Genomic DNA, 27,550 nt, shown 5'->3' with positions numbered 1-27,550 from the left:
TTCATTGGCAGTGAGGCTGAGTATTTGCTGCTTCGTGACATCACGGTGGCCTCTCGCATCCCCACTGGCTTCAGTGAGCCAACAGTTTTTGCAGTTTTCTAAATCTGAACTACAGTCATCAGCAAGCTAAAACTGATTCAGTTTACTATGGAACTCGTATCAGGTAAGTATCTGGCTATGTTACTGTTTACGTTTAAAAAAAAAAAAAAATCAAAAGTTCAATTGTGTGCAGAAAGAAATGTTTTAATAAAAACCACAGCAACAATATATTACATAGAGTAATTATATTACATTTTCAAAAAAATACTTTATACATACTGCCTAAATACACAGCTGAAAGTTTATCTGCAAAAAGAAATGTTTTTCCAAACTTAACACATGCTGGAATGCTTCTTAGGTTTTGTTAGCTCAGCCTCCTGAAGGCACTTGGCATCAGTCCGTGTACATTCATCACATCCATCTCTGACAGAACCCGGGGAACATGAACAACTGACACTTCAATCATCATTTATGAAAATCAGAACAGAACGATAACGTGGCTTTTGCAAATCTTTGAAGCAGTCCAAGCTGTGCAGGATAACTGTTAACATAGTGCAATGACATCAGAAGTAGTACTTCTGCTCCGTGGTTCTTTTAAACGACGCTCTTACACTCAAGCTGAATAATGACTGAATAAAGCTTCATGCAAATTGACTCATTTAAAAGAGATAAATGATACACAATCACACATTCTTACAAATTTTCAATTTGATTTGTTGTTGCAGAGACTTAACATTCACTATGCACATATTTACATGACTTCTGTCATAATCTCTTGTATGTATAGACCATGACTCTTGACAAAGATCCGGGAAAACTAATCATCAAGTTGCTCTTTGTCTTAACTCTAAAGCTAGAAAACTTTTATACACTTGTTTCGTCATGTCTGACACAACATGACAACAACAGCATATTAACAGGATGATGGGTATTTAAATAATTGTGCTAATATAGCAAGCACCAAACCAAGTGCGAAAAACTGAATGCTACGTAATGTGCTGCTCCACAACAAACCTGTAAACACAACATTTATCTAAATGTGGAACTGAAACAGTGACTCAGCTGTCTTTCTGTGAACGTGGTCCTATGGCTTCGGTGTGTTGAACAGTGGCCATTTTTGTATTTTAGGAAAAACTCACTAGGTCCTTCCCAAAGTAACAGTAAATTCAGCCTCCCATCTCGAACCATTTTTGACCCCTCACTTTCTCGCCATTCTGGTGATTCCTGAGATGCACAGAGGGAACGGGCGTACCGTAACATTTGCCCGCCGTCTGAGACGGCTTTGATCCACATCCCGAATCAATGCATGTCCTCAGATACAATGCGTCCAGACACTTTTCAATTAAGATGCAAGAGAACAGGGAGCGTCTGGTAAACTACGGAATCAATCCAACAAGCAACTGCCGAGTTTGAGTGAGAAAGCAGGAGTCATGGCGGGGAGGGGCAGATCAATGAGCTGCAGGTGCAGGTTATTGATGGCAAAATGAGCGTGTGTGAGTTTGTGTGTCGTATGGAGACGTATCCATAGGCGCTGCAGTAATTTACACTCCTTGGCCACAGTACAGCTGAGGTATATTCCAACTAGACACCATCAGGGCATCATTTTCCTTTTGATTTCTGTTTTGATTCAGGCTCAGTGGTGCAGCAACTCCACTCCAAACATGAATGCGTTAATGTGTGTGTGTGTGTGTATGTGTGTGTGTGTGTGTGTGTGGGGGGGGGGGGGTTGTCCCATAAAGGAGCATCAAATAAGAGGTCCAGAGTTTACACAGGCATTCATTGAGTCCCTGGCAAAATGCAAGTGAGAGGGTGCTGGGTATTTGGATCTGGATATTTTTAGTAGCCTGTAAAGGCTTCTTGAAATAATCAATGGTATTTCACACACATTTGTAAAAAGACAAAAAATCTTAAAAAAGAAACATCGATGTGATGTCTATGGCTTACGGTCTCAACAATGAACTACTGTTTTGACCTGTTTGGAACAAAGCTCTGGTAAATCAACAGCTGGGAATTCACAAGTTATTAGTTCCATATTTCCCAGTCTGAGTACTGCAGGTAAAATGTGACATTCAAGACAGGGAAGTAGCAGCCCCGTTCCACTGGTCCAGCTCGGACATGTCAGTCATGGGGGTCTGACACTTGTCATCTGTGTCTACAATGGTGTACTGACCGTTCTCTGTATCTCTGTTTGTTCGTCTCATTCTGTCCCGCAGAACACTGTTGATCAGGGCCAGTGGGACAGGCAACATGGCGAATATGATCAGTGAGGCCATGACAGCCAACGCCCATCCGGGGTACGGCAGGTTCTCCTCAGAAGCCTGAAAGACGAAGCAAAGATGAACTGAAACAACCTGAAATCAAACTGATTTATATAGCTGAATTAACTGATGCAGTCAATTCTGCATCAGTTAATTCAGTTCCACTTCAGGATGAAGTGACTGACAGGAGACGGCTCACTTTTCTTATTTACTTCTCTTATCTGTTCGAATTACCCAACACATCTTGTGACTGCACTGCCTGAAGCAGTTGCCTTGTAGAGAGTCTTAGATCAATAAAGTCGAATTATTTGGTTAGACCAGTTTTGGCGGCTGTGACGTATTCAGGTTGTACTCTGGCTTCCCTTTTACTCTTTATACCTTCATTTGGTTCCATGCCATGTAAGTAGGTCGTGAGATGAACATGCGGATGCTGGTGGCTCCCAGCAGCCCCAGCATGGCCAGCAGGCAAATGTATTTCCACAGATACTTGTAAATGACATGGGGGCGCCAGCCCAACATTGCCTCAATGTCATCCAGGAATCTTCAGGAAGAGGAAGAGGGAACGCGTCAGACATGTTTTTATTTTAAAATGACTGAGATACTACATCAAGTTGATGATTCATGACAGTAGACCTCACCTATCAGCTCCATACAGCCAGGACACGCTGAAGGTCTCAAATACCACCACAATGATGAGGGGCAGCGTGGCAGAGTAATCATCAAACATCATCACAAAATAGTTTCCACAGCGTTGAGTGAAGAGCAGGCCGATCAGGAAGCCGGTGAGGCAGCTGAAAACTGGAACAACCACAGCGGACGCGTTAAGACAAACCTCTTTAAAGAGCACATAACAACAGTGGAGAGCCGCATGATTTGTGCCGGGTTTTTTTTTTTTCCGTCTCTGCTTGAGGGTGTCAAAATAAAAGGCTGATGGGTTGTTGGTCGAGTATGTGATGGTATACCACAAAACCAAAATTCAAATACTATCGAAAGGGATATCTGTGGGCGCGTTGATGGTGACACTTTCTGAGGAACTACACAATAAAATCTTATTGCAACTCCCTCTGATATCACACCAGAGCACTGAATGTGTTCAACTTCCAACAATAAACCCAGCTGATTAGGTTGATTTGAGGGTTTTGTTGGATGTTTCAACAAACCGAAACTGACAGAGGCCCGGAGTGGAGGTAGAGCAGGTGGAGCTTGTCTTTACTTGTGAATTTGGTCTTGTTGTTTGCCAGAATCTTGAAGCGGTCAGTGAGGGGGGCTAGGATTCCTTCCATGGTGCCAAACATGGTGCTGAGTCCTAAGTTGAGCAGCATGAGGAAGAAGAGTGCTGACCAGAAAGGGCTGCCAGGCAGGCACGACATGGCCTCTGTGAAGGCAATAAAAGCCAGGCCGGTGCCCTCCACACCCTGAACACAAACAAATGTGCGCTCAAGAGTCCACGTCTGAAACAACCACCAAAATCAATCAAATGCGTTCAAAATTTTCAAAATGATTTATTCACCTTCTGCATCTCCTGCTCCAGGTCACAGTCCGTGAAGTTGCCCTGGAGACTGTTCCCATATTGCTTAAACCAGGCCCTGTAGTGCTCCAGAGCCACAGCTCTTGGGTCAGAGTAGTTGAAGGTCGGCATCATTTTTGTGTCCACATAACCGCTGCGAACCTGCTCTGACAACTCCTCCATATTCCTACGGAAGAGACAAAAGGATACAAATGCATCGTACCCTCATATTCTGTGAATGCACGTAAAATGTGGCATCTGATAGAGACCTTGCATACCTGGTTTCGCATGCCCACACCTTATGTACTGTCCGACATAAATACTACATTCCAACATACCTGATAACACACGGCAAGACTTTCTGTTTGGCCCGGAAGCCAAGGACAGCAAACACCACCAGAGTGGCCAGCACTGATGTGAGGAAGTTTATAAAGGAGACAGTGAAGGCATCACGGTGGCAGTTGTTATTCTTTGGGTTGTAGGAGGAGTAGGCGATAATGGATCCAAAGCCGAGACCCAGAGCAAAGAAAACCTGTGTAGCTGCTTGCCGCCACACCTGTATGTCCGCCCAGATTTCCAGCTATAAATATTGGGAGGGAAAAACGGGCGTCTTAAAGAAGTTTTCTGCCTCCCTTCTCTTTGCACTCAAGCAGACATTTTATCAACATGTACCTTGGGGTAGAACATGTGGGTGATTCCCTCTAAGGCTCCGTCAAGTAGGAGTCCTCGCACAAGGAAGCAGAAGAGCACCACGTAAGGGAAGATGGAGGAGAAATACATCACCTGGAAGTGAGAAAGGAGGGTTATATTTACACGGACATATTTTTATCCAGTTTCAGGTCTTAATAGCATTGCCAGGATCCAGCTGATGGTTCTACCTGGGCACATAGGTACTTACAGTGAACCATGGCTTTATAGAAAAAGGACAAAGCCGTCCTCAGACTTTTAATTTAAATGCTTGCTTACAATCAGTATGTTTATGTTATCTTTTAACTATTTTGTTACCATAACAACCCATTTTCCCTACAGAGATGACTATAGTTTCCTCTAGACCCGAGTGTGAAGCAGATAGCTTGTTAAGGGTAGAATCTATGGCCCTGGAGATGCCAATCAGCAACTGCCTCAGTCAACAGATGCAGATGTGAGGAACACCTGATGTCAGCCTGTGCAGGGGAACGCTTCGCCGAAGATGACAACACCAACGTGAACTTTCCACGCCTGCTGATGCATTTGTTCGTGATATAATAAGTTACTTGTGTTTTCTGGGTTCACTGGAACCTCTGGGTAGAGCCTGAACTTCATGACAGCTCTTCATAACACTACACTAGAGCTTCGGTGAAAAAGGATGGGAAACCAAACACAGTCGTAAATAACTTCAGTGAATATTCAAAAGTTTGAATAGTAATTATAATCCACCATTCGAGAGTGAAAAATGAATATTTGAAGGTTCTGGATTTTTTTTTTTTTTTTTTTTTTTAAATCTGATCTTGCTCTGAGAGGTGGCGCTCCAAGTTTACTCGGAATCGCACAGAGATGGCGGCAAAGAAATGCGACGCAAGATGATTTACTGTGAATACTGTGGTTTTTGTTTATCTTGTACGGCGGGGTGGGCAGGTTGCGTGATCACTCAAGTAAAAATTCATTATACCGTTTTTTTTTTCCTCCCCCTCTTGTGGACTGTAAAATATTAACACCTCTGTGACATTTTTTTTTTTTTAAAGATTTGGTTGATCTTGGTTTGTCCAGAAATAACCGTCTTCATCCTCTCTTACAAAGTCAGACATGTTCCAGTTGCTCCCCACGTCGTCCAAAAAAAAGGTTTGCTTTGTTGGCTGAAGCTACGTGGGGGCTTTTGAGGCGCTATGTCACGTCACCGTCCGTCACCTACGTCAGACATTCCAGAAATTCCATCGCATACAAAGAAGTCCAACGGCGGACTAGAATCTGACCAAGCAGTTGAGCTCAGCCTGCAATATCCCATCTTAAGCGTAGATATTACATCATTTTGTTATTCATACTGCAGTAGTATCAGATTAAATGAAGTAATTTTTTTTTTGTTTGTCAAAATTCTAGTCATCAAAAAGGATAAATGTTTCCAAAGCATTTGACAACAAACACATATTAAAAACAAAAATTCAACAAAATATAAACCGACAGAACACAATTCAGACATAATATCTGACACGAAGACAACTGAAACATTAACTCAGCTAGTAACTTACAGACCCCCCCCCCCCCAAGGCTTCTGAGAGCCTCTGAATAGCCCAACTTCACATGCACGAGAAGGGAGCTGAGTTGGATGGAAAACAGCCACACCTCTGGGCTTGACAAAGCTCTCCTGACAATAAAACGAAGCAGACGCAGATCAGTCACGCACCTTGACAGAGGTCTTGATGCCCTTGAACATTCCCAGGCACACAATGGTCCAGGCGGCCAGCAGACAGCCCACGATGTACGGGTTGAAAGTGCCCGTCTCGTTGATTGAGTCTGTGATATCCAGAGCTTTGCGGTACCAAAAATAGGACGTGGGGGAGCTCTTTTCACATTCCATTACTGAAAAAAGAAAAAAAGTATGAACTATTTCTCTTTTTTTGTTTGAATTTTCTGTCTAGAGTGCTGCGACTGAACCTTTTTTTTTTGGGGGGGGGCTGTACATGTACCTGTTATGTTGTCCTGTTTTGGACACTGTTCCCAAGGTAGAGGGTATTGAAATGAGTTCCCGAGGTAGAAAAGACTCCACGCAAGAATCACATTGTAGTAGAGAGCCACGAAGAAGCACACCTGCGGACATGGGAGATTATCAGGATAATAAGAAAATTACTTTACTGTATGCTTTGTTTTAATTGACCATAACAACAACAAAGATCTAAATGGTTGCAGAGTTTGGAGGTATTATTGTACCTTTATTATTTGCAAATGCATATCTCACTCCGTGTGTGGGTTATGGAAAAGCTGGCTTGGCCTATTTAGGATTTTTTTTTTCTGGGGGGGGGGGGTGTTCAATAGTTTCATTTTTATTGAGCCTTCTGCTTCCAGATTCACTCCACACATATTAGGCCTGCTTGTCAACATGATGATAATGGAGAGAAAAATCACCAAAGGCAGGCACATTTCCATCCATTTGCTTCCGCTTATTCTTATTCAGGGTTGTGGGGGGGCTACGGCCGAGAGGCGGGGTTCACTCTGGACAGGTCGCCAGTCCATCGCAGGGCCAACATAGAGACAAACAACCATTCACACTCACAGTCACACCTACAGTCAATTTAGAGTATCAATCAGCCTCGTCCCCTCTTGATGTCTTTGGACTGTGGGAGGAAGCTGGAGTACCAGAGAGAACCCACACAGGAACAGGGAGAACATGGAGACCCCACACAGAAAGATCCCGTGCCCGCAACCTTCTTGTTGTGAGGCGACAGTGTTAACCACTGCAGGCGGGCACATTTGTCAAACACAAAACAAAAAGGTACAAATGAGGACATCTGGTGGCAAAAGGCTGAAACAACAGACAAAGAAATCAAGAGATGCGCATTTGCAAATAATAAAGGTACAGCAATACCTCCATTGAAGAGCCAATCAGTCATAAAGTAAATGGTTTTCTGGAATCCAATGGAAAGCAATATTTCTAGTCATGTAAGAATGTCAGTTCATCATTGAACAACTCCTAAATTACCACACATCAGATGAAATAATTGCCAAAAAAAAATTACCACACAGCTGGAATAGCCAATCCCTGACAGCCTTGGGGAGATGGACTTCCAGACTCCGATGCTGCCCTGTCGGATGGCCTGACCGGCTGCTAGCTCCAGGAAGAACAAGGGAATACCCACCACCAACATCAGCAACACATACAGGAAGAGAAAAGACCCTGAGGAGGCAGAGGACAGCATCCAGTTAGCAAATGGGAGCGAAATCTGAGGATGGATTTCGATTGAGATTTGGCAAAATGGCAGAATTTCAGTCGAGAATTCAATTTTGGAAATGACCCCGAGCTGATGACATCATTGGCACCTTGTGAGGGATACGTGCTTTCTGAATGCCTTAAAGTTATTTATATATTTATATATCATTAGACCTCAAGATCTTTTCTGGTGCTGACGGGTGGATAAAAACCTACCAGTGGGGTGAAATACGGGATTGTTTCAAACCAAAATTGGCACACATCATCTCTCATCCTTGGGGAGAAACTAAATGGTTCAACGGATTCATCCCTCCTCCGTTTGCTCAATATTTTCAAAACAGGCACGGGGACTTGCTTTTTGTGCTGAAAAATGTGTAAAATATCATCCACTCAAATTTCTTTTAACCTTTTGGTTTTTACTTTAAGAATCTAACACTCCTCCTGTCATTACAAGGAAATTATCGATTAAGTTTTCATTTTATAGGATTAACTTTACAGATTAATCTGGGTCTGACCCCTCTGATGTATTTAAAACACAATATTATATGTCTCTCTTTCATCAGATGCTCATCTTGAGGCAGCCATCCAATGTGGATGTCAAAAGAAGTTACTCACCGCCTCCGTTTTGATGGCACAAATACGGAAACCTCCAGACGTTGCCGAGCCCAACACTGAACCCCACCTGAGCCAAAAAGTACTCGATTTTACTGTTCCAGCCAGCTCGGGCAGCAGGCTCAGGCGAATCCTGTTGATTCTCATCACCAGCACAGCCATCGGCCACTGGCGGAGAAAGCTGCTTCTCCATCTTTAACTGGACAGACCAAAGAAAAGAAAGCACTTGTTAAAACAAAGTAGAGCCACAGCACAAATTCATAGCAAACTGTGCTTCCGGGACACAGGCATAGAACTGGAATGGAATCAGCTCCCTGGTCCAGTTGCTAACTTGATGAATTAAAGCTGGTGCTGTCTGGGCTTGATTTAATTCATTCATCCATTTATTTACTACCATTTAGCCTGTTGGGGGGAGCCTATCCCAGCAGACTTCGGGCGAGAGGCGGGGTTCCCCCTGGACAGGTCGCCGCACATGTAGACAGACAACCACACTAGGGTCAATTTGGAGAGGGGACTAGGAGTCTCTTCATGCATGTCTGTGGACTGAGGGAGGAAGCCGGAGAGAAACCACGCAGGCACAGGGAGAACACGCGAACGCCACACAGAAAGATCCCGTGCTCGAACCCGAAAGCTTCTTGCTGAGAGGAGACGATGTTAACCACGGTGCACTTAATGTTAACCCTCATACCATTAGTTTGTTTCACCGAAGAAATAAGATTCTTCCTCTTCAAAAAAGAGACTAAAAATACATGGCAGACATGAACAGCGTGGACTTGTCGGTGAAGTAGAGAAGGATAATAAAATGGTTGGGGGTGGACATGCTAGTGAGGAGGCTATCGGGCGTTAGCATCGGTCACCAGCGCACGATTGCACCATTACCTGTATTACAGTGACACTAAAATTGAATTAAGTTACTGCCAGATATTTGTACGATTTAACCTGCCTATCCCATGGACATCAGGGTATGTTTTATTGTTGTAAATATTAGTGTCACCGTGGCGTGAAAGATGAGCTGATATCCTGTGTTTTGATTAGCTAGCTACCCCTCCAGCTGGTTATGACTCACTGAGTGCGTTGTCACACACAGGTGTATAATAATCTCTACGTCTAGAGGAGGTCTTGTTCACTACATCGTGTACTGTGGCACACACGGCTACGTATGAGCTGCTACATCCACGTAGTAACCTCCATAGTATATTTTAAAGGCAGCGTAATTGCGCGGTTTTACACCAACCAGTGAGCACCGACGAGGAAGAGTCGGTCGAGCATCACCGACCACGTGTCTGTATCTCTCCACCAGTCAAAGTAGCACACTCCGAACTGACCTGTCTGGCAGCAGAGGTCGTCAACAAGGAGGTAGAAGAAATGCTGGAGCCGGGAGAACCACGCCGAGACGATAATCCTTAATTCCTCACCAGCACGTGCGGTTACCCGCACCCCTGATAAGAATCGCGTTGCACGAGCTAAATTGTTTTTAATCTATTGTTTTACAACAACTTTAGTCACTGGATATTATGGCGCTGCTAATTAGACATAAAACTAAAGCAGACTAATAGCTCGGTTTATAGTAGCAGGCTTCCCCTACCACATGTCAGCACAATAGACCGCGCCTGCTCTTGGTGCTGCGTCCACTGATCATCGGGGATGTAGGAAATATGAGCCTTCGGAGCACACGAAGCATCACAGCAGTGGCGGTGATGCAGCACTGTCACTGTTGTTGCCAGTAATAGCGCCAAGATGTAATGTCCCTCATGTTAAACGCATCAGAGTGCATTTGAAATAAGAAAGGCCAATCGTTATGTTGCGATCAAGCTGGTACTTCAATTTGGCAAGAAACTAAAGTTGGAAATAATACTTGGGATGTCATGACGTATCTGTTCCGGTAGTTTGGCATCAAAGCTTCTACCTGACCACATGCCAACAGAGGACGCGTCATCGATCTACAGGAATCAAGTCAACAGTTTTCCATATAAATATACATATAAATATACATATACAGATGGTCGAAGCAGGAGTCCTAATACTAAGTGAATTCTACACAAAGAATTGCTTTTTATTAGCGCACGCTCTGAGACCCACTACCAGGATCAGTGAACGCAACATCGTGTCATCATCAATTGTCTGATTTACTTCACCAACTTCGCCACTCCGGATGACAAACTGAAGTTCAATCAAATCTGAGCACAACACTGATTTGTTATTTATGACCATGTAGCGGGGCTTCCTTTAACAAGAGAGGCATTACGGTAAATATTAAGGTTGGCGGGAATTTTCATGGTCAAATTATACGTTGTTGATATTTTGTTTAATTTTTTTTTACTTTTTCATTTATGAGTAACACGAAGCTGTTGCAATCGCAATCAAACTCGCGTGTTTCCCTCCAGCTGGTTTGAGTAAAGTCAAGTTTTTCCCATGCAGTATAACGGGAATAAATAGATGCCAAATAAACAATAACAACAAAAACCACATTATAATTACAGTATTATCAATCTAATGAAGTCTCACCAACCTAGAAAGGTAAAAAAAAACATTTCTCCAGCGCAAAACTACATCGTTTCACTTTCTCTCTCAAACACACACACGCGCGCGCGCGCGCACACACACTCACACACGCTCATACACGTTGTCTGCCACGTAAGCCTGTTTTAAAGACAAACAAAAATAATCAAATCTACTCTTGCTGCAAGCTTGTCAGATAACCTTCTCCTGGATAAAACGAGGTGAGTATATTTTAAAAGTGATAAATACCTTGTGTCAGATTGACGACTTTACTGTTACAGTTATCTAAGAGTCTTGACACGGGAGCGAAGCGCGACCGTCGCTGGCAGCTTTACTACGTGACTCCGCCCTCTACTTGTCTCCATTGGTGCAGGAGAGGGAGGCTTGTCAACCTCCAATTAACAGCTATTATGAAATGTGATATCCTTTTTTATAGTCAACTCCATCTGTACCTTGCATATATATATACACATATATGTGTGTGTGTGTGTATATAGAGAGAGAGAGGGGGGGCCAAAAAAACGGTTTTAATGCCAACCTCATAGAGGGTCTTCTGATAGTTGCGCCCCCTCATATGCCCTCTTTCTTGCGTGCGTGCGTGCGTGTGTGTGTGTGTGGGGGGGGGGGGGGGGGGGGCTGGTGGGGGTGTTCTGAAAAGAGAAGGAGAAAGTAAATATTTTAACTTCTAAAGTGGAGAGGAAGACTGGGCGGGGCTGCGCAAGGTGAAACACACACAAACCTCCGCTGTGTGAGAGAGGGCAATAAAGACTGAGAAAGGTGGCAGCGGAGAGATTCGATTGTCGGCATTAAATAGAAACTCACAAGAAGTATTAAAATACTGAAAGCCTGATAATCAGGGTAAGTTGATTTTCATATTTGTTAATATTATTTTGGATTAATATTCATAATTATTGGAGATTAAATAATGACCAGCCTTGGAATTTAATTTAAACTCCACAGAATGTGAATTTAAATTAATCTTTAACAATGCAATTATTTGTAGCGTTGTTAAAGTTACATTCCGAGTGACGGTGGATTAACTGAAATTAAACCTCTCATACACTCAGTTAAACTGTGTCATGTTCTCTCCTATGTACCAAAAAAGACAGATGCAGGATAAAATATAGAAAAAAAAGATGAATGTACAAAAGACTTCTATTTCCAAGAATTGAGGTGAAATACTGTCAATAATTTATAACACTTTAATAATCTTGAATGCTCACAGTTGCGATGTTTTTCGGTATCTGAGAAGGTCTTGGTCCTTTTTTTCTTTTGTAGAAACATGAAGTTTCAACTACGCTGGTGATTAAAATCCAGCCAAGTTGATGAAAACGAATAGTTCGCGCAACTTCCTGCTTATTCTCATGACTAAAAATACACTTGACTTTTATTTTGAAATTGCGTATCCTCCTCCAACTCCACTACTTTGACTTGACTATCCAAAAAAAAAATGAAACGGATACAAAAGTGCTGCTTGAAACCTGTTAAGGTGGTGTGAGTGCTACTGACTGAGCTGATGATACCAGTGGTTTCAGTACTGATGGTCTCTGAGGAGAAAATTGATTGACTGGTGAGATACAGTTTCTTGTTGTTGGACTGGTTTGGTTGCTCCCTCACACAGTGAGATCCCAGGTTACTGAACCAGACATGGATGACAGCTCTTACAGACGGACATAGAGGAAGGGAACATTTGAATCGTGTTTCTTTACTTGTTGGTGTGGGAAAGAGTGGCGGCAAACCTTAAAGAAACATGAGCCTATTAGTGTGTCAAAGGTGACCTGGCAACACCCTTTATAACTCCACCTCAGAGTTTTCTGAAACCTGTTTCCCTGACGACTTCTCTAACAGACACATCTCGGTGATCGAGGGATGACGAACTTCTCGCGATATCTCGTTAATGTAAGTCTTATCTGCCTCGCCTCAACTCAGCCCACTTCCCCGGAGATGGCGTGTTTTAAGGTGCATTTCTCTTCTTCCCTCCCCGTGTGTGTTTACAGCATCTGATAACGTTCTCGCTCCAGGGTGGGGATGTGGAGAGTGTAGAGGAGGCTCAGACACGCCTCTCCCACCTGGCTCAAAACAAAAAACTGTGGAGTCAGCAGATGCTGCTGGATGTTGGAGCGAAGTCCATTTATCTCCGAGACGTACAGAGCCAGGTGAGAAGAGATGATCGGTGATTCAAAGAGGTGAGAGAACAGCTTGGCTTGTGGTTTGAAGAATCATCTGCTAATACAGGACGAGCTCGAGAACTACTCCTTCAGTTCCATCTACCGCTGCGAATCCATCGACACAGAGAAACGCTTTCCATCCCTCCTCCTGCTCGTCTGCCAAAGCACTAGTCAGAAGAAGCCGGATATTCTCTTCTTCAGCTGTGAGGCTGTGAAGGTACGTCATAGCACCTGAGCAGCTGCCCTGCCTGACTCAGAGGGAATGTGTCACTCTGGTTGCGGTGGTTCTACAAGTGATGCCACTTTGTGATTCTTATTCTCACAGGCAGAGCACATCTGTGACAACATTGTGCGGGCGGTTTCTTCCACCAACAGGCCAAAGACATTTCTTGATCCACTCAGGTACAGTCAAAGTTACGTTTTTTTGGTTGTTGTTTTTCTCAAGTTTGCTTGTAGAGATCTGTGAGGGAAAAACATCAAACGGTTGTGATGAATTTTGACATTGCGTTGTCTCATCATGGAAGGAAGAAGGTTTGTATCTTTGCTTTAATGTTCCACTTTGTTGTTAGAGAGACAAAAGCGAAGGCAGGAGACCAAAGGCAGCTCAGACCCGTCTCCCATGAAACTGTCTCCCATTATGTTTTATTTTCCACTACATCAAAGACCAGGGTGACACCTGTGTGTGTGTGTGTGTGTGTTCTTGTACTTGCTACATATTGAGGACTAGAGTGTGTATTTAACCGAGAGAGTGAGGACATTTTTGGAAAGTGAGGACATTTTAGCCGGTCCTCACACCTTCAAAGGGCCGTTTGAGGGTCTAGACTTGGTTTTAGGGTCGAGGTTAGAATCAGGTTCTGGTTAGGTTGAGGGTCAAGGTTAGGGTCGGGCAGTCAGTTGAGATGGTTAGGGTTAGGGTGAGGGGCTAGGGAATGTATAAGGTCAATGAAAGTTCTCACAAAGATATAAGTACAAGAATGTGTGTGTGTGTGTGTGTGTGTGAGAGAGAGAGAGAGAGAGAGAGAGAGAGAGAGAGGGAGGACAGTGTAAACACTTGAGAGAAAGAGAGAGACTGAGACAGAAAGACAGACTGAGAGAGAGAGAGAGAGAGAGAGAGACCAGTTTTACCTGTTTGTACATAACTTGAGAAGGTGTAACAGAGATAACAAGGCCATTGTGACAGAGAGCCCAGAGTTGAGCGGAGCGATGCATGGGTTACCTGCCTTGAGATTTTTTTTAAAGGACTCTTGAAGGACGGACTAATGTGGTAAAACAGACGGTGAGGCCAGCGTTGACTTAAACAGATTCTTTCTTTGCATGGCTTCAATTGAAAACTGGTGTTGGTTGGAGGGAGAATCTTAATTGAACGTTGAGTGTGATACACACATGAATCATGAGTAAGCACAGTCAGGCTGTTTACTATGCTGTCATAGGGGAATAAGGGCTGCAGAACAGGAACGACGGATCAGTCGGCGGATTTAATCCTCTACACTAACAAAGATATTAATATTGGGATTGGTAACTGGCATGTTTGCTGATGCGTGCAGATATAAAACCCATCCGTCCATCCGTTTTCTATACCGCTTATCCGTGAAGGGTTGTGGGGGGGGGGGGGGGGGTGGCTGACACCCAGTGGCCCAGCTGACATTGGGTTAGAGGCGGGGTTCACCCTGGACGGGTTGCCAGTCGTCGCAGGGCCATCAGGAGCAATTAGGGGTTCAGTATCTTGCTCAAGGATACTTCAACATGGTCACCGGGGGAAGTGAGGATCGAACCGGCGACCCTTCAGTTGCTAGGCGGCCACTCTCCTCCCGAGCCACGCCGTCCCCCAAGATATAAAGCCTTCCGAATAAATATTTCTCGAGTCAAATACATGATTGGTTCCTTGTATATTGATAAAATTGTTCAAGGGTATCATATTGAAACGAGCTCTATTAAAACGCTGCTCCTATGTGCATGCGAATGAAGTAAGGAATAAATATGGTAAATTATAGCGGGGGTATCTCTGCCAGAACAACCTCAGCGGAACTCAGTGTGAAAAGTTGCAGGTTTTTTTGCTGCCCGTAGATGAACTGAGTTCTGTCTCTGCCCACATCCTCAGACTGACTGAATCTTCTCCTCACCAAGTTCAGACACTTTGGCTGGAGGGTTCCTGCGTAAACTCAGAGATCTAATGCCCTGGATTAAGACATTTTGCATAATGAGTGTTTTAACTTGTGATAAAGTACATTTTGCTTACGGTACTTGTACTAAAAGCAATATCAGCAGATCTAGCAGTGTCAAATGATATTCTATTTCACTGTCTGATAGGAATCACTGCTCCAAGATGTCCTCCTGTTGTTGTAATCAGTCTCCAAGGTTGTGGCCAGAATGAGGATGAGCCTGTCTGACAGTCAAATGTGGGTTTTAGAACTCATCCTATGCAGGGTGGAGCCTGTGACAGAGTTATTGACTGCTTCCATCATCAGCATGGAAGTTATCAGCAGTAAAACTTTAACAAAATAGTGAGAGAAAACTTTTCTCATGCCGTTTAGGCTTCCACAAAGTGGGGCAGAGATGATCGACCCCTATGATATTCCAAGCCCCCCGATCCCACATGCTCCAAATCCCCCTCCATCCAACCCTCCACCTTACCCTGGACTCAGAGGTGAGAAGAAGTATTTATTTTTCTAAAAAGAATTTGACTATTTGGGAAAGATGTGTTGAATTTAAGGTTACAGGCTCTCAGGAGCGTCAATGTTGCATTGTGTTTGTGTGTGAGGGGGGTGTTTTTAAGGGTAGAAGGAAAATGAAAACAGATGGACTGAATCTTCTCTTCTCTGTAAAAGCAGCAAATGGGGGAGCCGATATCTCTTTCCTGCGAGCAGAGAGAGAAGTGGTAGGCCTCCTTGTCAATCATCTCCTTCAGTCACCTTCGGTTGTAAATCACACCCGAAGAATCTAACAAACTGGTTTCCGCTTCCTCAGGCCATCCTCAATCACTGTTTTGACGACATTGAAACCTTCATGTCCAAGCTGCAGCAGACGGCGGAGGCTGCAACTGTGCTGAACCAGAGGAAGAAGAAAAAGAAGAAAAGCAAAAAGCAAAGCGCTGAAGGTAGAGATATATCTATTTTTGTGGGTGACACTTGCAAAAAATAACCCCAAATTTGAACAAACCTGCGTCTGTATCGTTACCAACAGAGGATTTACTCACTGTGAAGTCCCGCCCTCCGCCAGAGGAGGAATTTGTTGATATCTTCCAAAAATTCAAATATTGCTTCAGCCTGCTGGTCTGTATTCAGTCAGGTCACCTTTCTTTTTTGTATTTCTTATCCTGCTGTGGTCTCCCATTAAATTCCTCCATATATTTCTTCACAGGCCCGTCTGAAATCAACCATCGCCAATCCTTCATCAGAAGATCTCGTCCATCATGTATTCAAACCTCTGGACATTGTGAGTGAGGCTTTTGTAACGTCTCCACCAGTTTCAGTTAAAAGGGAGACATCCGTTGTCACTAATGTGGCAAACTGAGGCCGCAAGATTAGGATGTGATTTCCTTTAAATATCTCTCCCGTGTCACGTAAAAATAAGAAAGTACCGTTCAGCAATGTTGTCAGGGAATTCACATTCCATCCAGTGTTTACAGAAGGCAGTTCCCTGTGCGATAGCCTCGTGTGTTTGATAAATGCGGTATTTAGTTTATCTGGTTTGCGTGGAAGTGTGCGTATGGGAGAACGCTTTCTTGGTTCAGACATTCAGCTGAAACTCAGCTGCAGTCTGTAGAAATAGGCTGCTTTCCCCCGCTGCTGCTCGGAATTATGTTTCAGCTTTGACATTTTAGATTTGACTACGTCACCACAAAAAAAACAACAAAAAAAAACACCCTGAGATGGAATGGGTGTGTTTGATTTGTTTATACTGGTTTATACTGGCTAGCCTAGAAAATGGCAGACATACTGAGTGTTGAGAAGCCTCTTATATTTGTGTGTGTGTGTGTGTGTGTGTGTGTGCGTGCGTGTGTGCGTATGTGCTTTTATGTGCCCCTCTAATAAAAGTTGTGCTCAGCTTGTTTTTTTTTTTAGTCTTTAATGTGCAACTGAATCGGATGAAGGAATGATTAACATTTACGTGTCCACTCGTGTCAAATGTTAGTTATCTTGTCTATAGAAGGCGGGCGGGGAGTGTGACCGCTAGTTTTGTCTTATCTGGGCCTGTGCAGATGGTTAAAACAACAGGGGGACCAGCTCTTGGAGCCTCGGTGGTCAGTCCCGCCCTCACCAACTCAGCTGTGTCCTTGCTACAAGACAACCTGCGTGAGGATGAGCGACAACTGTGGGCGTCACTGGGTCCCAACTGGACACTCCCTCGGTCAGTACCCAGCATCACACACTGCTTGTGTTCAGTTGGCCGCTGGGAAAATGAACTCAGTAACTGTTTTTTGTGGAGGGTTATTGTATATATTGTATAAATAATTTATTTCTTTTTCATTAAACGACTTTATATTTGTTTCCTGCTCTCTCAGTTCTCAGCTCAGAGGACCTGTGGCTGCTTACACTCCTGTGTTCTTGGACAGCTGGAAGCCGGAAGCGGTGAGGGTAGACGGGCAGGTTTGGGAGGATCCAGTCGAGTCACAACACAAACATGAAGCCCTCCAAGTAAAGCAAGAGGTACAGAATACCTGTGTATGATATGGGTGGAACATGTGAGCAATAGAAGAGCACTCAAAATATGAGTGTGTACAAATACAACACAGGGGTTGAGCGTGATCACAATTGTGATAAACACCAGCTCCTCTGTCCCTTCAGATTAGCCTCAGCTCTTGTTGCGGTGTATTATCAAGGGAGGCTGGAAAGCCGTCTGGTGTGTTTGGCCAGCAAGATCTCCCGTTTTCATACAATCGTGGCTAATATTTTCATCTGGAACGCTCAGATGTATTCTAATGAAGATTCACACATCCTGCCCCATTATCTGATGAACATACATATACGTTTGAGTGGGTTATACAGATGAGAGTATCAGCAGTGTCTTCCTACACAGATCTGACTGGTCCCACCATTGAGATGAACATGAGAGGAAGCCCATCACTCAAACTGACAACACGAGTTCAAAAGTTCAGAAGTTAGATCGACAGAAATGTCAGCTAAGTGTTTGGTAAACACCGCAAACCTCGGCGAAGCAGCCTGATCAGCTGATCCGGATCAGCTGAGAGGCTCCAACTGCAGTTAAAGATCATTCTAACTGCTTGGATTTGCACCAGGATTAGGCGAAAAGGCACCTTTAAAACTTCCGTGTATTACACAAAGGCGTAACTGCCATTACTGAATGTTTTATGTTGTGAAAGAAAGGAGACTCCACTTAATGCAATGGTAAAAATGATTTGTCTGTGGTCTAGAGAATATTGCAATCGCTGTGAGCTAAAATGTCCCCTTTTTAGTTTGCATCTTGAAAATCCTGCTCTCACTTGATAACACAGTCTTTGTGGCAGTTGGAGATTACTCCTGTCACTTAAAGGGTCATGGAAAAAAATGTTGAGTTGTTGTTTTTTTTGCTTTGAAAATTGCACCAACATTTTTTGGGAATCTGTCAAAAAAAAAAAAATCACACATTAAATGAAATTTGCGGTTGTGAGGATGGGTTAAACAGGCATTTTGATCATTGTCACCCTTTCTCACCCTTGATATGATACAAAGTACTTTAGCATCTGAACATGGTGTAAAGACATTTGCTAACAGGACTATAATAAACTTTTAATCAGACCTGCATTTATTGATGTGTCACATTGGCTACAGTGAACAGGGCGTAATAGCCTTTAACTGGTGTTTTTGTTTTTAAGCTAAGTCCTGGAAGATTGAAGTGTCAAACTGGCAAAGTTCCCCTGCTTGTGTGTGTGTGTGTGTGTGTGTGTGTGTGTGTGTGTGTGTGTGTGCGCGCGCGCGCCTATTCATTAATCTATGTCCATCTGGTCACCCACAACAGCAACAGCTCCCCCAGCCGGTAGCCCCCCCTTATTTTCACAACAGCGATGAAACGTAAGTCGCCTCTGAAGAAACCAATCAAAATCAGCCAATACCGACCGACTGACTGATTCTTCTCTTCATAACAGCATCTGACTCTCTTTTCCTCACAGAGATGACAAAGCGTTTCTGCCGGATCCTGAGAGACAATACAGTTGCAGTTATGACTTCATAGCCAGGAACAGCAGCGAGCTCTCAGTGCAACAGGGGGAAACACTAGAGGTACTGAGATACGTAGTTAAACATGAACTAGACTGGCCTCTTTGTTCGGCGGTGATTAGTTTAAAAATACTAGAAGTGTAGCGTGCATATTGGGTGTTTATGCTGAGTTTGGGTTCATGAGTAATAGCAGCTGTAGTGCTATTCTTAGGTGAAATTCTTGGCATGTCATCGACGCATACTCACTGGCAGCAACCACCATGTCTTATGACAGGTCATTGAGTCATCCAAACGCTGGTGGAAGTGTCGTAATCGCTACGACCAGATCGGCTTTGTTCCCTTCAACATCCTGGAGCCTGTAGCTCACATAGAGAGCCCTGTCACCAACAAGCCTCCCAGCGTAAGATGCACTCATGCATTGTACAAGCACAGAGGTACGCTCTCACCCGAACACACCTGAGTAAATTCCTGTTGACTTTGCTCTTCACTCCACATTCCTGCAGGCTCCAGTTCCACCTCCCATCGCACCCAGCCCTTCCGCTCAGCCCCACACCCCTTCGCCCAAACACCCACGCAGCTTACAGTCCTACAACCAGCACGGGCCTCCCGCAGAGGACAACGATAAAGGTACTTCAATATTTCACTGGATGACTATCAATATCACCGATATTGATAAGGAATTTATTGCGATATTTGTACGTTTTGGGAAAATTAATTTCACTCAAAAAGTATTACGGTGGAGAACGAGTGTTGAGGCGCCGCCTGCTATGATGCTGTGTGAACCAAATGTAGTTCCTTACGCTGGATTATTCATCCTGAGTTTATCAATAACATCAAATCAGAGCTCAAATGTTTTAAATATCCCTTTTATCATCAACACTGTGACATTCTGCTGTAAGTGGGTGGGTGACGTCAGTGATGTGATAAGGTGGTTTGACTTAAGGGAGGGATTATCTTCACCATTCCACCAAAATTGCTGTGTGAGTCAGAGATTAAAAACACAAGTAAGGGATGGACAGTGATAACAGAAGTACCGAAACATCTCGAGCACAAACTTCAGTGTAATTGCAAACACTGCAAAGAAAGTATGGTGTCACTTTACAACAACAGTACCTTTATAACAGTCATGCTTAGTTGAATAAAATAGTACTTAACACATTTATAAATGATGACTAGATTCATGAATAAATGGTAAACGAAGCACCACCTAACATTTAACTCAGCATTACTTAACTGGGAGTTCACCCATCATTCACAAATTTGTAAAGTTCCACATTTAAAGAGTTCCTGAAAATAGAGGCGGACGATTACGGTCGATCACTACGGCGAGGCTGCCATGCTCCAGGGGAGGTGGTTTCAGATTTAACAAGAAAATCACACTACAGAAATGTCTGACTGGATTAAAACTCGAAATGACTAGGAAGAAAAATGACTAGGAAGAAAAGATACACATTCATTCGTAATTCATGGTTTTATCTAATACATAAAATTGTGTTAAATTGGACTGTTTCGTCTCAGTGGTGATGGTGAATGATGAGCTGCTTCAGAGGCTGGCCAATGGAAAGGCCAACTTGAACAAGCCTCTGGTCATCCCTCGCGCTTCAGAGACTTCCGTTCCTCTGGACTATCACTCTCCTCCAGAGGAAGTGGCCGAGTGGCTCAGAGGGAAAGGCTTCAGTGAACCGTGAGTGACTGAACACACATCTGATTGACTGTTTACAGGTCAAACACTGGAGGTTTGTTCAATTAAATTTCTCTGAACTCCGCTTCAAAGTACTCAGGGGGATGAAATAAAAAATACAGACAGAAGCTCTGCCAGATTCTTCACCATCACCTTTGTTTCATGTTTCTCAGGACGGTGTCGTGTCTGGGAGTGTTAAACGGCGCACAGCTCTTCTCCCTCAACAAGGACGAGCTACGAGCTGTGATTCCAGATGAGGGCACCAGAGTGTACAGCCAACTGGCTGTGCAGAGGGCACTACTAGAGGTACATAGCGGGGAACCTTGCGATCGGGTACACACCAATTAGGTACCAAGACACACGTCTGATCATCTGTTCTACTTCGTTCCGACAGGACGCTCGGCGGGCTACAGAGCTGGAGGCTGTCATGGAGAAACAGAAAATGAAGGTTGATCTGAAACTGGAGAGCAGCACGTTGTGAGACGCGGCGGAGTGGACTCTAGAATTATCAATTTACAAGAATGAATGTGTAACCGCCAGCGAGCATTGCTAAAAGCATCATGCAGAATCAAAAAGCAGTCTCTGGCAGAAAATTTGAACTATGCATTTAATGCAAGAGGGTAAATTGTAATCAAGTTACATTTACTTATTATTCTTATTTCCACCTGGACTAACTTAAATGAACTGTGTTTATATTTTTCTGTGATAGTTTAATAGCTCAACTGTGATTAGCATGTCTTCACCATGACGACCAAGAACGACAACACACAATAAATATTAAATGAGATTTTTTTTAATTGAGAATTTTTAAGAAACTCCCACAACATAAACAGATGACCTCACACATTAGATAAAGCAATGCATCCATTAACACCTGTTTGCATTTAATTATAAAGTGATCGAAAAAAAAAAAAGAGTCCAAATTGGGTCAAAGAAGGTAATAAAAAGATGTGTACAGTTTTCATATTGAACGTATCATTTCTTCACCTACTGCTTCACATGCCAACACTAAACTCAAAAGATACAATTTATTTTCGTTATGTTAAATAAACTGATAGAGACAAATTATAAAACAAGTGACTTGCCACCGATTCAACAACCATTTGAACAAGCATTTTATTGATACTGGACAAAATCTCGGCCACATTCCTTCCCTTCTGGCAGCATAAAATCCAAACTTGATTAGTAGTAAAAACAAAAACATTTGAAAACAGGACATGTTGAGACGGAACATACTTACACTAACAACTTTAATACCTTTTGCATTTGAATTTGAAAGTTCCCTAAAACTTCAACAGGGCATCACCATCATTTACATTTACCAATGTGTGTTTGCTGGTTCTATTGTTGGGTAGTTTGAGGACATACGACATGACCTAAGATGACATACTGGATATTAACAGCCACCATATTACAGTTGTAGGTATGGCAATACACACCACTACTGATCAATAACTAACGCTCCCATATAAATGCAATGTGATGTATCTGGATGCTAGAAAAGGTGATGCCATACAATATTTTAGGTCTGAGTACACTCTGGGTCAGCTTCAATGACTGGAAAAGCAAAGAAAGTAGCCAGGCAGGAGCGCAAAATGGGTCGAGGCAAGGACTACGAAGAACATTGGGTTGGTATAAATGGACGAACAGGTGAGAGAGAGAGAGAGACGGGAGGTTGTGTGTTGTGGTGGATGGAGTTTGGTCTTCAGAGGTCCCCCATGTCTCTGTCGTCTGCTCGGCGGGAATCGGACCTACCGTTCATACCATCCCTCCTGTCGCGCTCTCGTTCCCGCGACTTGTCTCTGGAAGAGTGCTCTCGGTCTCTGGATGACCTAATTGAAAACACAACAAAGACAATTGTATGTTATTATGTCATAATGGGACTGAAGGGTTCTATTTTGAATTCAAGGTAATAGGACACAGCGGTTCATTTAACACGCAACGCTCAGATGTGAAGGCACTTGCACGTTTGTTTTGATCTTGCCTGAATTGCATTTCAGCTCAATATAGACACATTCCAGCTGCCTTTGTTCAGACGTAATTACAGGCTATTAAGTGCGGTCAAAGTTGCACCGGTATCTGTGCTGGAAAAAATAAAATACTAGACAAAGCATTACTAAAGTATTTGTTGAGTCCTCTGAGGAAACTTGACCTTGGGCGTACTTCCTTTTCAATTATCTTAATTAAATAGGATTTATTTATGATAAACCTGTTCCATGGTGTCCCAAACAGCACCTTCACTGTCAGAATCTCATCAGTCCTAAGAAAGCGAACATGGTGCAATGGTAAGCAGATACGATTCACCATTACGTCCATCTGCTACATTCTCTGTGAAATTTGCCTGGAAAAAGTCATCTTGACATAATTATCTGGAAAATGTATTGCTCATACTTGTGTCTGGAGCTCTGCTCGTGGCTGTGACGGTGGCCTCGGCTGCGGGAGCGGGACCGGCTGCGATGTCGCCTCCTCCTCTCCCTGGAGCGCGAGCGGGAGCGACGCCTGTCTCGTGATGTGGAGCGGGAGCGCCTCCTTCTTCGATCACGAGAACGAGACCTGATAAGAAGAACAAACAAGACTGTTTTATCTAAGGTGGTAAATGTGAACACAACTTAGTAAATTAAAAGAATTCCAAATACACGTCTATAAAGATGAAGAAGCAAACTTCTTTACCTTCTGTGCTCTCTGCTCCTTGATCTAGTCCTGGAAAATAAATGGATCACATTAATTATTAATAACAATAAAAATAATGATAACAGAAAACAAAACAAAAAACAGCTGCCACCAGGATTTTAAATTTTGCACTCACCTCCTCTTCATCCGTTCCTCCTTCTCCCTCTCTTCTCGTCTCTTTAAACGCTCCTGGTTCCTTTTCTCCTGCTTGTCCACCACAGTTTTCTGACCACATGAAAACACAATATGAGGAAATCTGATTTAACTCAACCCTCAAGGCAGTTGCTATGACAGCCAATGTCAGAGCAAGGAGAACATCAATTGTATAGGGTACACTGTATTGAAGCCCACTCAGCTTCATCATTACAGATATAACTTTGTTGCTATGGTATCACAGACAACCTTGAGCCTTTTTGGCATGCTCCTCTTCCATTAAGTAATGTTATAGTGAGTTTAGAGTGTATGTGGCAAGTTTCCTCACCTTTAGTTGGTCCAGTTTCTCTCTGATCTGGATGAAGCCCAGATGAAGCTTCCCACCAAAATGATCAGCTAAACGACGGTCGTTGTCATGGAGACCCAGGTAGGCAGAGCACACCTCACACACCCGCAGCTTCTGCTGCTGGAAGCTGGAGGCGGGCATCGAGTTTCTGTATTCTTCCTAAGGAACATGACAAGATCAAAGGATCAGATGATGGAAAAATTACAATTAAAAAGCAACAACACTTATCAAGTAGTTCCTCCTCACCTCCGCATCCTTCTTCCTGGTGCGGACCTTCTCCACTTCCTGGAGGACCTTCTGGGCTTCATCCACATTTCCCTCTGCTCCAAGCTGCTCAGCCTTGGCCAGCAGCTTCCCAATTTCCTCATTCAGCTCATGGACCTTCTCTGCCTGTAAGACAGTCCAAACACAAACAGTTGACATTCACATCTCAGCCAACAGTTAGTTATAGCTGCTAGCACGCAACGTAAGAGATATCCTTCCACTCACCTTTGCTGCCACCTCAGCACTGATTTCTTCTTGAGTTTCAGCCAGACGCTTCTTAGCTAATTCTGTCCTTCGGTCACAGTCGGCAATGAATGACTCCAGGTGATCCACAGCCTTTGGAAGGACATTATTAATAAAACATCAATATTCCAAAAAAAACTTTGGCTAGCTGTAATTGGCAAAAACAAACGCAAGCATGACTCTCAGGTGGTAGAGTTCACTGTTAACTCTGCTTTCATCCAACACATCAGAGCACTTCAATTGCTGTATTGTTCTCGTGCTACAACTACAGTTAGCCTCTGTATGACTGTATCACAACTGTATTACTTCTTTTTTTTATCACCACTCACATCAAGTTCAAAAAACAGGTCTCTCTCCTTGGAGGCAATTTCATAATCCGCTCGCAGTGCTAGGTCGTGGATCTTCGTGCACTCTCCAAGGTCCATACGCTGTCACAAAAACACAAGCAGATATGATCCAACCTCTTAAGTCCAATATGAATGATGATGATATCAAAAGGATTGAGGACAATTACTTACAGTTCCAGACAGGATGTCATGTGGACAGCAGTTGAGAAGGTGACTTTTGCAGACTCGCTCGTCCGTGAACTTCACCCTTTGCCGTGTCTCATCGCCTGAAACAATCCAACAAACAACCAATGAGATAGATCTCGCATTTTTGTTAGCGCGGACGGGGTATCAGTTTCAAAATGTAACTGCACTACATTAATGGGTCAGACACGTGACAGTAATTGTACTCAAACAATCTGAGCCCAGCTAAATGAGTAAAAATAGTATTGCAAGATTTTTTTTGAACATCAGGGGATTTCTGTGCTTCATTTAAGTGGAGTACGAACTTCAAATGGAGAAACTGTGCCTCTGTTAGATGTGTCAACACAGCTGAAGTTACAGGTGCCTCTGCATGAAGTCGAGATTTCTTGTATTCTTGGTGTTGAACTTACCCAAGCCTCAGTCAGACTGTGACATTATTAGATCCTCAACACTTAGTTTAGCTTGTGATAAAAGCTCAATGTCAGCTCTGTAACTGTGGAGCATGAGATTAAGCTTGTTCATTCTATCAGTGCATGGCACATGGTAAAGGGCCATTTGTATAAAAAAAGAAAAAAGAAAAAAAAGGGGGCCTTAATTGTGTAAATCTCAAATTACATGTCAACACAAAAGTTTAAACTTTGACTGTACAGAAAACTGTTAATAGGAACATGTTAAATAGATAAATACTTCCAGACAATTGTTCCAGCCAAGCATTTACAGTTTTGACACATTGAAACAAAGTCAGAAACATAAATGAAAACCAAGGAAAAAAATTGAGTTTATACACACTGCGATCTGCACCACATACTGTACCCTTCTGCATCTTCAAGCCCTCAGCTGCAGAATTTTAAACCCGCTGTAGAAAAGTATAAATGGGAACAGTTTTCTTGCCCATACCTGTAGTAAGAAGTTGGGAGTCATACACAAGTCAGATTGTAAATGATGTGTGCAAAGGTTTTGTCTCCTTTGAATATTGCCTTCTGAAACAAGACGTCAACTGGAAAGCTGAGAACTGCTCGTTTGGTTTCAGCGCGACCAGACGTCTTAGCTCAAGCTGCATAGAACTACTCCAAATTGTATTTGTAGTGCCATTTTAGGATTACCCATTTGTGTAATTAAAAAAAAAAAAAAAAAAAAAAGGCTACAATTACTTCCGGAAGGCAAACATATTGTTTGGATATTCATCATAACAGCTTTAAAAATTATGTGTGACTCACGGCTCGATGAACATGAGGCTTTTCTGCAACTCCTTTGCAGATAGATGTAGGCTGGCAAAGATACACTGAACCTTAATGAATAAAATAAAGGGGCCACAATTGTTCAGTTTGTATGCAACATATGCATGGGAAGAATTTGATATCAATCTCATCACACATACACCCACAAGCTCACAACACAGATTCACTCTCACTGGACAGATCGATTTACCAATTTGTTAAAGTATCATCCAAAGGGCTACTATGGTTAGCAATTCAATCATCTGCCTGCATTAACCTCTGACTTAAGAGGTGACAGGGCAGCAATAAGCTAGCATTTTAGGCCCAATGTGACTTGACTTAAGATTTAATGTTTGTATCCAAATAACTTAGCAGTGGTTGTAATTTCTAAATGATAACTGATAATGAATCATGCATAGATACATACAGCCATTTGCTTACCATTGACGGATAAAATGCGCTTGATTAAACTTGTATTAGGCAATCCCAGGAAATGAGGACCCAATTCATGCTGACGTTAGGCTTACGTCACAGCATAGCCTTTCAGTGTTAAAATGATTTAAATTAATAAGGCATAGTAGAATTATCGCCAGTTTAATTCGAGAAAATGTTGGGTTTTTTTATCTAAAAGCAGGGTGACATGTATCCTTAGAACAAACAGGAGCATTAACTGCAATACCCTGTAGTGTCTGCTAGCGTTAGCTAAAAATTTAGCGTAGTTTCCGCATCATCTGTAGTAAATAAACTTTGGACTTCTTACGTCAAAATTAACCACTATGGATACAAACATCAAATCCCTAAGCTATTCGCAAGAAGTTAATTCACTCCAACGTTACTATATTTTACACAGCCCTCTGCAGTAATTACATCCATTCATGCAGGCCTGTCCATCACACGACAACACAAGCCAGCTTCAGCACTGGCTCCATCTTGGCTAAGGTTAGCTAGCTAATTCAGCTAGCATGCTACGGCAACTCACCATCCCTCGCTGTTCCCATTAGCTGGTCGAGCAAAGCTCTCATTTGAGCTTGGGCCGACATTGTGGGTCTTCCGGTGATAGCGCTATTAAAAAATAAGCAACGGAAAACAGTTTCTTAATATTTTGTTATGCTTGAGTTCTAATTTGTCCAAGCATCGCCTCTCGCTGAGGTTCTCGGCTGTCTTCTTTAAAAGACGGAAATGACATCATAATCTGTTGTTTGAAAGTTCCGTTTAGTTCATTTGAAAGGGCGGGCTATCAGTCTGAATTATCCAATCAGAATGGTTTTCAAGAGAGGTATTTAAATATCGACTGTTTTACCCTGAACGTAATT

General features: G+C 43.0%; 3 protein-coding genes across 14 annotated transcripts; 1 reads left to right on the top strand and 2 right to left on the bottom strand.

Moving 5' to 3' along the window:
* Positions 1–94: 94 nt before the first annotated feature.
* Positions 95–11,155, bottom strand: LOC147239471 (sodium-dependent neutral amino acid transporter B(0)AT2-like). 3 transcript variants are annotated; one of them, XM_086196300.1, is made up of 12 exons: positions 11,063–11,155; positions 8,318–8,513; positions 7,512–7,669; positions 6,465–6,585; positions 6,182–6,357; positions 4,477–4,587; positions 4,143–4,384; positions 3,808–3,991; positions 3,511–3,712; positions 2,936–3,095; positions 2,676–2,838; positions 95–2,357 (listed from the first exon to the last, which is right to left on the bottom strand). In XM_086196300.1, exons 2-12 carry the CDS (start codon positions 8,505–8,507, stop codon positions 2,109–2,111), a joined length of 1,956 nt encoding a protein of 651 aa, XP_086052426.1. In that variant the 5' UTR covers positions 8,508–8,513; positions 11,063–11,155; the 3' UTR covers positions 95–2,108. The 3 variants fall into 3 exon arrangements, with proteins under 3 accessions (XP_086052426.1, XP_086052424.1, XP_086052425.1); XM_086196298.1 differs by lacking the exon at positions 11,063–11,155 and adding an exon at positions 8,709–8,779; XM_086196299.1 differs by lacking the exon at positions 11,063–11,155 and adding an exon at positions 9,640–9,978 and having other exon boundaries at positions 96–2,357.
* Positions 11,013–21,781, top strand: LOC147239470 (epidermal growth factor receptor kinase substrate 8-like protein 1). 6 transcript variants are annotated; one of them, XM_086196292.1, is made up of 19 exons: positions 11,013–11,034; positions 12,662–12,712; positions 12,811–12,969; positions 13,049–13,198; positions 13,307–13,383; positions 15,513–15,625; positions 15,807–15,856; positions 15,946–16,075; positions 16,162–16,250; positions 16,339–16,413; positions 17,180–17,328; positions 17,483–17,627; positions 18,937–18,989; positions 19,088–19,196; positions 19,408–19,533; positions 19,637–19,760; positions 20,652–20,817; positions 20,988–21,120; positions 21,209–21,781. In XM_086196292.1, exons 2-19 carry the CDS (start codon positions 12,683–12,685, stop codon positions 21,293–21,295), a joined length of 1,965 nt encoding a protein of 654 aa, XP_086052418.1. In that variant the 5' UTR covers positions 11,013–11,034; positions 12,662–12,682; the 3' UTR covers positions 21,296–21,781. The 6 variants fall into 6 exon arrangements, with proteins under 6 accessions (XP_086052418.1, XP_086052420.1, XP_086052417.1 ...); XM_086196294.1 differs by lacking the exon at positions 11,013–11,034 and adding an exon at positions 11,529–11,671 and having other exon boundaries at positions 15,810–15,856; XM_086196291.1 differs by lacking the exon at positions 11,013–11,034 and adding an exon at positions 11,529–11,671.
* luc7l (LUC7-like (S. cerevisiae)) lies at positions 21,612–27,428 on the bottom strand. Of its 5 annotated transcripts, XM_086196304.1 has the most exons (11): positions 27,217–27,366; positions 26,238–26,308; positions 25,009–25,917; positions 24,820–24,918; positions 24,473–24,583; positions 24,230–24,373; positions 23,966–24,142; positions 23,621–23,709; positions 23,485–23,514; positions 23,206–23,367; positions 21,612–22,646 (listed from the first exon to the last, which is right to left on the bottom strand). In XM_086196304.1, exons 4-11 carry the CDS (start codon positions 24,913–24,915, stop codon positions 22,520–22,522), a joined length of 936 nt encoding a protein of 311 aa, XP_086052430.1. In that variant the 5' UTR covers positions 24,916–24,918; positions 25,009–25,917; positions 26,238–26,308; positions 27,217–27,366; the 3' UTR covers positions 21,612–22,519. The 5 variants fall into 5 exon arrangements, with proteins under 5 accessions (XP_086052430.1, XP_086052427.1, XP_086052429.1 ...); XM_086196301.1 differs by lacking the exon at positions 26,238–26,308 and having other exon boundaries at positions 25,009–25,103; positions 27,217–27,428; XM_086196303.1 differs by having other exon boundaries at positions 26,238–27,383.
* Positions 27,429–27,550: the final 122 nt, after the last annotated feature.

The sequence above is a fragment of the Aulostomus chinensis genome, chromosome 23 (genome assembly GCF_037954235.1).
Source record: "Aulostomus chinensis isolate RoL2024-O1b breed Wild chromosome 23, RoL_Achi_v1.0, whole genome shotgun sequence".
Lineage (NCBI taxonomy): Eukaryota > Metazoa > Chordata > Actinopteri > Syngnathiformes > Aulostomidae > Aulostomus > Aulostomus chinensis.
The sequence above is the reverse complement of the archived record's forward strand: the minus strand, read 5'-3'. Positions and strand labels throughout refer to the sequence as shown.